Consider the following 11145-nt stretch of genomic DNA (forward strand, 5'->3'; position numbering starts at 1 on the left):
GTGCTGATTAGCACGACCGTGCAACTTTGGCCGAAGGGAGGAAAGAGGAGGTCATGCCAATCGACACGGTCATGCAGAACCCTACCTAACCCAGCCGTGTCTATAAGACACGGCCGTGCCCCTACCCGTGTGCGTTGCCTACTCCTCCAAAAGCCCTAATTTCCATCTTCTTCTCTCCCAAAAAGCCTTCTCCTCCCCACTACACCTCATTAAACCCTAATTCCCACCTCTAGAGTTCATTTTTGCTTAGATCTACATCTAGATCTAACACTTCTTCAAGCCACAAATCCGGAAAGAGAGAAGCAACTCCCCTATTTACCTTCCTTCTCCTCCTCTCCCATCCTCAAGACCCATCTCCACAAGAAATTCCTCAAAACCTTGCACACCATGTCGCAGATCTTGAAGAGACTTCATCGAGGAAGTAGTGGATCTGACGGAGGAGATGCTTTGGGAGGTGACAAAGGCAAAGGGAAGGTTTTTTCTTCAAAAGGCAAAGGAAAAAAGGGTGGCACGCGACGAAGGTAACGAAAACGAGTTCAATATTATTTTTAGAAATCATGAACAAAAAGCTAGATATGATATCCTTGTCGCTAGAAAAATTATGTGCACTAAGTATATGGATTCCATTACTATGGATATGCTAGGAATTAGGGATGATGTAGATTAGATGATTAGTTCTTTAGATTGGAATGATATTATGTACGCTCATGCACCGACTTACCCTCGCCTAGTCCTTGAATTTTTGAGCTCGATTGATGTTAAATTTTCTTCTGAGGATGACTACGTAGGGGTCATAACTTCTAGGATGATGAATAAAGAAGTTCGGTGGACTTTTAGTGATTTTAATAATTATTTTGGTTTACCTATTGGTGGTGCCCATGGATTTGATGATGAAATTAGATGGAATGAATTTTGGACGTCAATAACCGGGTCAAAAGACCCTTATAAACCCTCTAGAGCCAAGGCATCCCGCATGCAAAACCCGACCTTTAGATACCTTCACAGAGTGATGAGCAAAACGATCTTTGGTCGAGGAGAGAGTGATGGGGTGGTTAGAAAGGTAGAACTCTATTCTATTTGGGCGATGTTGAATAAAGTAGATTTTGATTCTGGATTCCATTTTTTACAAACTTTGTTGAGGGCAGCTAAGGCATCTTCGGGAATGATAGTGTTTGGTGGATTGATTACCCAAATATCATTTAATCTAGGTTGTGAGCTTGATGGATTAGAGGTGATTCATGGTAATGACAAGATCGATATCGATTCTTGTCTTGCTATGAAGATGATTTGTCGGGATGATAATGAGTTTTCCTTTCCTAGGAACAATGATTTTTCATTAACCCTTCCTTGCCCCGAGCGCACTTCAGTTCGCAACCCCGTGAACTGTGTGATTACTAATTTACACCCCGAGACTGTACCCTCCATTATAGAAGAAACCGAGTACCACCAAGAGCCCTCGTCATCAGCATTCTCGCACCCTTCCGGACATCCGGAACCTCCTAGGCACTCTTTTTCCTATGGTACGGGACCCTCTAGATTTGATTTTTCTGACATCCGTGCCTCTTTAGACTCCCTTCATGAGAAGCAAAATACCCAACAACGATTGTTGGAGGATCGCTTCAAGTTATCTGACGACCAGCTTAGAGAGGTACACGATCATTTTCAGTTCACTAGGGACTTCCATAGTCAGGTGACAGGGTTCGTTCAGGACTATGAGGTTAACCAGGAAAGAATGAGAAATTTTATAGATGATATGGATATCACTAGACAACAAGTAGATGCCCTTTATCAATATCATCAGCACCTTGCCCATCTTTCTACTATGCCAAGATTTCCCCCTGGCACACATCGGGGACCCCCTTATCCCCCACCCCCACCACCGTATTGATTTCATCGGGACGATAAAAAGTTTAAGTCTTGTGTCTGTCTGCACAACTTGAGTCGAGTCGAGTTTTCTTTTCTTTTTGTATTTTATTTTGTTTTGCATATTTTATTAGTTTGTTTTGTTTATTCACATTTTACTAGTTTCATATTTCTATTTGCATTTCATTTGCACTTTATTTTGTTTATTCGTATTTTATGAGTTTCATATTTCTAGTTTTGAGGCATATTTGAGAACATCATACCTTCTACTTTTTTTGCTACTTGTCCGACAGTAAAATGACTAGCATCTTCTTAGTTCATGTGTTGTCAAGATAGTGTTAGTATGTTTGGTGTATCTTCTTTCTCTATCTTTAGTAGCATAAAATAAGCTAAGTATTGTATAGAGTTTGGTATAAGTTTTGGACTAACCTTAAGGATCTTATTTTCACTACACTTAAGTACTTAAGCTTGAATAGTAGAAATATTTTTGGAATAGTTATGATTCATCCAAATTATTTAGTACTTTTGTTCCCATGGTGATTTCTTATTTACATTTTGGTTACTAGATGACCTCGGATCATGGAAGCTCATTTGGAAAAATCTAAATCCCAAATTAGTGCTACCTCTATAGCACCAATATATATATATATATATATATAAATGAATAAGGGATAAAAAATAGTTGTCGTGAGTGGAAACTAACAATTCACCCCTTTTAGATCGAGTTAGGTTACTGAGAAAATGAATATTATGTTTTTCTTGATTCCGAGTAGTATCCTTTGAGACCTTGTGTAATTTAAGGAAAATGAACCAAGTGTGTGACAGATAAGTGCCTATCACCGGGAACATTAGAAGCTCAATTGTATGACGACTTAAGTAGGACAGAGAAATGAAACTTGAAGAGTTTGAGCTACTTATTGCACCGAGCACAAAGAACTTATGCTTAGGCCATACTTAAGTAACTCCACAATCATGCTTATCAATGAAACTAGTTGATAGAGTTAGGCGAAAATGCACTAGGGATTATGAAACACTGTCATACGCTCATTAACAAAGTTTATAGCGTTTTGCTTGAGGACAAGCAAAGGTTCAAGTCTAGGGGTGTGATGTGCGTAAATATTATGATAGTTTATGCATGTTTTTAATGCACATTCACTTGCTTTATACGTACATATTCTCTGTATGATCGCCTCTTTTATCATGTACTCATCATATATACTCTTTTGTTCATATATTTGCTCTTTGTTTGGTTTTGTGTTGATAGGGTCAACTTTTGGAGCAAAAAACAACGATTGTTGATGCACCGGAACAAGCCAGAGAACACGGTCGTGCAACGTCGCACGACCGTGTGGGCAAATAGGAGAAGGAAAGTGCACGACCGTGCGACCAACCCAGAGCCAGATCATTACATGGTCGTGCATACTTGCACGGGCGCCCCCATGACCGAAGCCAAGCAGTACACGACCGTGCAATCCTGCACGGTCATGTCCCCAGAGCCGAGCCCCAGGTTCACACGGTCGTACCAATTGGCACGGTCGTGCAGCACAGCCAGAGACAAGAAAGGGCACGGTCGTGCCATCCTTACACGGCCGTGTCGCCGCAGCCGCGCCCTAGCCTATAAAAGGGTTTTAACCCTTTTCCTCAAAGGGGGAGAATCGGGAAGCGAGCCGTCAAGGAGAGAATCAACTTGGTGTCATTTTACACCGTCCAGGACCTCCGTCCAGTGATCCTTCATTACCACATCAACTCCAGAAGCAAAGGATTGGATCCAAAGATCGCACATTGTCGTTGGATAAGCATCTTTTCTCTTTCTCTCTTCTTGTTTGAGAATTGTATGCTTAACATTATATCTTCGGGTTTTTTTCCAGCGTCTATGGAGTAGATTCTTTGTTCTAGGATGAGGGAGTAGTTGTGGATTGATTTGATGTAGACTCATACTTTTGCCTCTATTTCATTGGATGATTTCACTTGCTTTGTTTCGACTACTCGATCTCTATATCGTGTTAATTGATTGTCTAGGAATTGCCTATCCCGTAGAGAGAATATCCTAGATCGTACACCCGAGGGGCCCTAGTGATAGAGGTAATCCATTCACGGACATCTAGGGTTCTTCCTTGAAAGGAGAGACAACTCCTCTACAAGGAAGTAAGAGTCCAAACTAAGCTCCTTATCTCTATCCTTAGTGACACCAATTAGAGTAGTATTCTTGTGATCTATCGAGGTACCCTAGTGACATGGGTTAACCGTAACAGAATTTCATAGGGTTCTTCTTTATTTGGCATCTAAGATTTGATACTTCAACTTCCGGCGAATGCATGTTGAGGGGAAATGAGTAAAGGATAGAATGTGATACATCAACACCACCACAATGAAACCGAACTCCTAGGATTCTTCATAAACCAAATCTATTACTTCCTCTTTGCTAGTTCTCGCTTCCATTTCCAAACCCCTTTTCTTTAGATAACTTACAACCATCGGTAGTTTAGCTAATCCTAAGTGAGTCATCGCTAGTGCTTATAACCAGTGTTCGTGGGATCAATAATCTTTATTACTAACGACGAATCCGTGCACTTGTGGCTCGTAACAATGTCTAAGTCAATGTGTAAATTGGAAACTAAAAATGGGAAATTGAAAATAAAAAAATTTAGAAATAAAAATAATCTTAGCAAAATCATGTTTAATAGAGGATTTTGATAAATTGAAAATTGAAAAATGCTAAGTTGAAAAAATAAATAAAAAATTTAAAAAATTATGCATGTTAAAATTTTGCTACTTCAAACTTTAAAAAGTATCAAGGGCTAGATTGGTATTATAGATTCCATAAGGGTCAAATAAAAAAAGTAATAAAAAAGTATATTAAAAAATATTATTAATCCAATAGGTAGGTAGGAACCTATATTTGATTCCTAAATTAAATCCTCATGCATGTTTTATTATTAATTTGATTTAATATTTGTTATATTTAAATTGTCTAACTTTTTCAAATAAATTGTTTCGCATCATTTTTCAAAATTAATTAGATCGTTATCTTTCTGAGAAAAAAGATTTCATTACTTATTGTAGGAAAATTTTCAAAAGTTGTTGACTTGTTGTATTATTTTTTATTAATTTTCTAACAAAAATCTTATTTGTGAAATTAAAATTATTTCAGTTATTTTTGTAAATTTTATTTTTTTATGATAATATATCATGTTTTCTATCATAGGGAATTTTTTTTTTTTTTTGACCGTTATTTAATTTTCTATGAATTTTTTTACCAAACTATTAACTTTTAATATTAAAAATTTACAAAAAGTAAATCTTCGAAAAATTAATTTTTCTAAAAATATAATTTTGGTATTACATACTGAGAAAAAGTTGTAAGAATATTTGAACTCAATTTTTGTTTTAAATTTCTTTTCAAAATAAATGTCTGTAGATAATAATTTATTATTATTTAGATTAATTTTGTTCATTCATGAAAAATTTATCACTATTTAAAATAAGTATGTTTAACCATTACAAAAAATTTTAAAGTTTTTTAACGATTAAAAATAATTTTAAAATTATTTCTTTTAAAACTGAGTTTTAAATCATAAAAAATCAAATTTTTTGAAAATTAATTTCTAGATTTTTTTTAAGTGTTAGTCACTGTTTAACCCTTAAAAATTTTTATCCTTATTTTTAATATGATTAAAGAGGGATAATTATAGATTAAATTTAAGGAGGTATATTTTACTTTTACATTTTACTTTTATATTAAATGTTTTAATTTTTACATACTTATTAATTACATAACATGATTATTATTTGTAATTATTTTACATGAATATTATTTACAATTAATTTATTGTTTTTTTATTTATTTAACCCTAACTTAACTTAGATTTCTCACATAAAAAAGAAAAATTATAAGTACCTTGTGGTAGTTTAGATGTAGTCAACCAAGTTAAAATTATGTCTTGTTATATTTTGATGTTTATGTCTAAGTAAGCAGGAGCTTAGGAACACAAGAAGTCGAGTGGAAGATGCAACTAGCGAGGATGATGGCATAGGAAAAGACTCGTCAAGTTTGGTGCATCCTAAGAACGAGGTGTTGTGGAAGAGTATACCAGTGAATGAGAAGGACGTACGTCTTCCATAAACAGTGTTGAAGGCATCTTTCAAGCTGTTAGAGGTGCTTTCGATAGTCGTTGGCCGAAGATAAAAGTTGTCATGTTGGAGGTGCCTTCGACCTTATTGAAGGCACCTTCAAGCTGCGGATAATATTTTTCAGGAGCTATAAAAATGCCAATAGACTTAGGAATTCTACAAGAACTTCTGTATTCAATTCCTAGTAAATACTTGAGCTTTTCAAGAAGTGTAAGAGACTTCTCCGCCTTCAATAATGAAATATTTTTAGTGAAGCTTTGCAATTATTTTGGATTAAGAACCACGTAGGTTATAATCTAGTAAAAATCTATCTCTTTTATTTTATGTTAATTATCTAATATTTGTTTCCTTGCTAAGTTCCAAGTAAGAGAAATTTCTAACTCTTATTTCAGATTATTCATCCTCTTTAGCTGACCACACCGAGACCATCATTGTCATGTTGGTTTCAATAAACGAGCACCAATATTGGTGCTGATTTCATTTGTTATTGGTGCCAGTACTTAGTGTTGTGTTGTACAAATCATTATCATTGTTAGTTTAGCCAGCTCTAACGTTTGAGTTGGTTTTGTACAGCACTAGCGCCATTGTTAGTTTATACAAATTAATATTATATAAATCAATACCAACATGTTGAAGCTCACCTTTAAAGACCAGTATTATCTTGATATTGATTTATAAAAATTAATATCATCCTAAATGTAAGAGAAAGCCGCATGTGGATAAACAGAGATTAAAAAAAATAAATTTTAATCATGTCAAATTATCTACGTTGAATTTCGCTCCGTCGCTCAAGGTAAGTCGTCCGGAGTATGGTGATACATTTGAGTTTGTAATATGCTGATCCACGGAGTAAATCTTTTTCCCTGACCCAAAAGGGTTAATTACGTTCACCGCACTAATCTAATGGCAGTATGGACGCTGACGACGCCTTCCACGGATTCCTTACCGGGTATAAAAATCCAGGTTTTTGCTGCCGCGTGGCATTGCCAAACGGAAGATGAAGCTGGTGAAGAATCCGTGTTTGCGTTTGACGGCTCTCCTTCGCTGCCTCGCCTTCTCCTCTTCCCCCGCCGCCGCTTCCAACGCCGTCGATTGCGAATGTGGCGTAGGCAACCGGAGCGACGTGAACCACCTCTTAACTGAGAAACCCTCCCACAATGCCTCACTTCGCCACCTTAACTACCAGCTCCGCTCCCTGCTCGGCTCCGTTTCTCCCGGCGGCCTCTCCGCCGCCTTGTCGATCCTCCGCGGGATGCTTTCCCCTGACTCCGTTTCCCCTCCTGATGCCGCCACTCGGTCGATCGTTTTCTCCTGCTTGGCCAAGCGAAGCCATCCCTTGAACGAGGAGTCCCTCGCCCTCCTCGTCAAGATGGCCAAGATGGGGTTTTTCCCGTCCGACGCCTTCCTGTTCACTCAACTCATCAACAAGCTGTGCCGCTCCGGCGCCACCTCTGGGGCCTGGGATTTCTTCCACGCGGTAAAGGATGCTGGCGGCTCGATCGAGGCCCCTGTGTGCAACGCCCTCTTGACTGGCCTCGCTACAATTCGAGACTTCGGAAGGATGAATCTTCTGTTTTCAGAGATGAAAGGCTTGGGCGTGCGCCCCAGCATAGTCACCTTTGGTATACTCATCAACCACCTCTGCAAATCCCGTTGCCTCGACGATGCACTGAACGTGCTTGACGCAATGTCAAGCCCGGATTCGGGAGTGTCCCCTGACACAGTCATTTTTAACACTCTCATCGATGGGCTCTGCAAGGCAGGAAGGCTTCAGGATGGTCTCTCCTTGCTTGATAGGATGAAATCAAGCCATGCTTGTGATCCTGACAGTGTGACTTACAACAGCTTGATCAATGCCTTCTGCAAGGCTGCAGAGTTGGACATGGCTCATGAATTGCTTACCAGGATGGAGAAGGAAAGGGTGGCTGTTAATGTGGTTACGCTGAATACATTTGTAACTGGAATGTGCAGGCATGGGATGATCGGAAATGCCCTTGATTTCTTTCAAAAGAAAAAGGTCGAGTGGCCAGAAGTTAAAGGCAATGCTGTCACCTATAGCACCCTTATTGGTGCTTTCCTTCATTCCAACAATATAGGAAAGGCGACGACATTGTTTGATGAGATGATCAAGGAAGGAGTTTCCCCAGATTCTACGACATACTTCACTCTCATCTCTGGGTTGACTCAAATTGGTAAACTGGATGATGCTTATTCGAATGTGTTGTTGATGAGAAAGAATGGTTTTAGAGTAGACATAAAGAGCTATAACACTTTGATCAGTGGGTTTTGCAAGAAGAAGAGATTGGATAAGGCATTCGAGATACACAACGAAATGTGCAAGACAGGGCTCAGGCCTGATATCTTCACATACAATAGTTTGATTGATGCTTTCTGCAAGGCTGGTGATTTTTCAAAGGCTGATAAATTCCTTGGCGAAATGGTCCATGATGGATACAAACCTAATGTTGTCACTTATGGAATCCTGATCAATGGTTACTGCAAAGCTGGTGATCTTGACCAGGCCATGAAGATCTTCAGGAGCATGGACGTGTCGGTGGTGCCGGCCAACTTGGTTATTTATAACATCCTCATCGATTCTTATTGTAAGAATCAAAATGTTGATGCTGCAATAGAACTCTTCGACGAGATGCAGAAACAAGATATATTGCCCAATGCCACAACGTACACCTCCATTTTCAAGGGTCTTAAGGACCATAACATGTCTGATAAAGCCTTAGAGCTTATGGACAAGATGAATTCGCAGGGATGCAAACCAAACTATGTGACAATGGATGTTCTCACGGACTGGTTAACTGCGATTGGTGAGATCGAGAGACTGAGACTATTTGTGCAACGGACAACATCTTCTGATATCAACTCTGGCAATCCTGATGTTTAATCTTATAGATGCTTCTTATTTAATGTTGAGTTGTACCATACATAAACAAATGAAACGAGATATTTTTTAGTCGCAGAATTTATTATTCGGTATGCAAAAGTTATGCATAAGCTTCTACATAGTATGATTTCTGAAGCTCATTTTCATAATTCAAACAATAATAACCTGAATCTGCAAAGAAAATTAGGTGGAAATTGGATTTAGGAACTCTGTTGCAGTTCTTTGTTGGACAAAATCTTTGTATAATTGCACATTTTAATTTGTAATATGAAACTGTTTAGTTCCATAAGTGTTTCCTTTTCTCATCCTAATCATTTTCTGCCCTTCAAAGATTTCATAAAGTTCAATGTCCCAAGTTGCAGTTTTTCTGTGCTTATTGTAGAACAGTATTAGTGCGAAGAGTTCGATTAGGACACTTAACATCTACCTGGAAGTTAGATATTGTGTGGATTTTCCTTTGAATAGAAGTGCCATATTATAGCCTATTTCGATCAAGTCATCTAACTGCAACGATTCTATCATCTTTCTTCTCAGGCATTCGATTCTTGCTTCTTTTCTTTCGCCACATGGCTAACGATATTTGACATAGATAGCACTAAATCTATTATGGTCAGATCGATATCAGATCAAATATGCTTTGCGGGAATGTGTTCCTATAGTAAGCTTGGGCAAAATATGAGGGATCATAACTAGAGGAGTGCAATTTGAAGTTGATCGAGGTTGCACTAATGGTCATGACATGCCCTTCACCCGCATAGGCTCCTCCTCTCCTTCCTTTGGAGCTACGGCAATTTCGTTCTCCGGTTGGTCCACTCCAGGTGTTTTGTGATTCAAAGTGTCAATTAGGAGTTGACATTGCTAGCGTAACCCCTCTGACAGTCAAGTTAGCACTGGGCCAAAATGTGAAGCTCACTTGTGTATGCAAGAAAGTAAAAGAGGTCAGAGAAGAAGAAAATAGCCTTCATACTTTCGCTTACCTTTGTGAAGCCTTATACATTCGCGGAGGTAAAAGGTCAACGTAGGCTACCATATGAGCCTTATGCCAACCACGTGGACGACCACACAAGCAAAGTGTCGCCCGCTAGCTAGCCATACTCATGGTAAGGGCGACAGTCGTTGGGTCGTACCTTTGGTACTATCGAGCTATTAGCCAGATGTCGCCCTTAGGGTAAGCAACCTCGCTAGGGCCAGCCTCGTGTTAGGGGATGTCAGAGGTTGAGGTCGAAGAGAACCCTCTCAGCAAGAATCCTTCATTGTCCGAGAACCGTCCTTTCCTTACCCTGAAAGTGCATTTATCCGAGTTAAGCTTCATTTGGTACTTCCACAGAGTCGTGAAGGTCTCCTCTAAGTCGTGCACCAGGTCATTGATAAACTCAATTTTATTGTGAAATGAGTGTATATAAAATATTGAAACCTCTTTCTACACTAATGTAGCATAGGAAATGATCCGAATTGTCTCTCAAGGAATGTTCACAGCATGTGATAAATTTTAAGATCAAGTTATTTAGAAATTGAGTTTGGATTTTGTAATGCAAAAGGCCGAAAGTAAAACAGTAATTAAAAAGGATGAATGCAACTCATGGGAAACCAAGTAGTTAAACGATGAATGCAAACAACTCATGGAAATGAAAACAAAGCAATCTAATAACCTAATCTACATGCATCATCTTATCCAACTGAATAGAAACAACTCAACAACCCCATGAAACAAGAGTTAAAGAAATCCAACTACAGTGAGCAATTGAGCTAATGGAACATGAACATAAAGAAATCAAGATCTACCCTATTGCAACAAATAAGGAACCAATAGAGATCTAAAACAGGAAAGCAATGAATCCTATCCATCTAACCCCATTCTACTTACTCCTAACATCAACGGAAATAATGGAGGAATCAAATGACAAGCAACCAATACTCCAAAGTAAGTAACAAGTATAGGAATGAAATAAACAGATCCAACTTCAATTGCATGAGGGAATTGATCTCAATGTATTTCGACAAACAAACAGATCAAATAGAAGTAGAAAAACTATAGATTAATCAATAATGTGTTCTCTAGATTGGAATTTTGCACACAAACCAAGCTAAGATTTTCTCTTAACTTGTATCAGTTGACACGACTGATGGATGGTGAAGAAGAAGACTTTGATGATGCTATGTTGAAGATCCGATTGCTGATGGAGATCATTTGATGCAAAGTTGTGAAGAAGGATGGAATTATGGTTTTGGTCAAGCTGGAAAAGCCCAAGAAC

The 11145-nt window shown here is 38.4% G+C and overlaps 1 protein-coding gene across 1 annotated transcript; it reads left to right on the forward strand.

The window, feature by feature from the left end:
- The first annotated feature begins 6979 nt into the window (after positions 1-6979).
- Positions 6980-8975, forward strand: LOC122040791 (pentatricopeptide repeat-containing protein At3g61520, mitochondrial-like). The gene has a single exon (XM_042600227.1). The coding sequence runs from the start codon at positions 6992-6994 to the stop codon at positions 8891-8893; it is 1902 nt and encodes a 633-aa protein (XP_042456161.1). The 5' UTR covers positions 6980-6991; the 3' UTR covers positions 8894-8975.
- The last annotated feature ends 2170 nt before the right edge of the window (positions 8976-11145 follow it).

Source organism: Zingiber officinale, chromosome 2A (assembly GCF_018446385.1).
Source record: "Zingiber officinale cultivar Zhangliang chromosome 2A, Zo_v1.1, whole genome shotgun sequence".
NCBI classification, from domain to species: Eukaryota; Viridiplantae; Streptophyta; class Magnoliopsida; order Zingiberales; family Zingiberaceae; genus Zingiber; species Zingiber officinale.

Bases quoted from the DNA above. Each gene is read 5' to 3' on its own strand.
- LOC122040791 (XM_042600227.1), top strand. From the start codon at position 6,992: ATGAAGCTGGTGAAGAATCCGTGTTTGCGTTTGACGGCTCTCCTTCGC.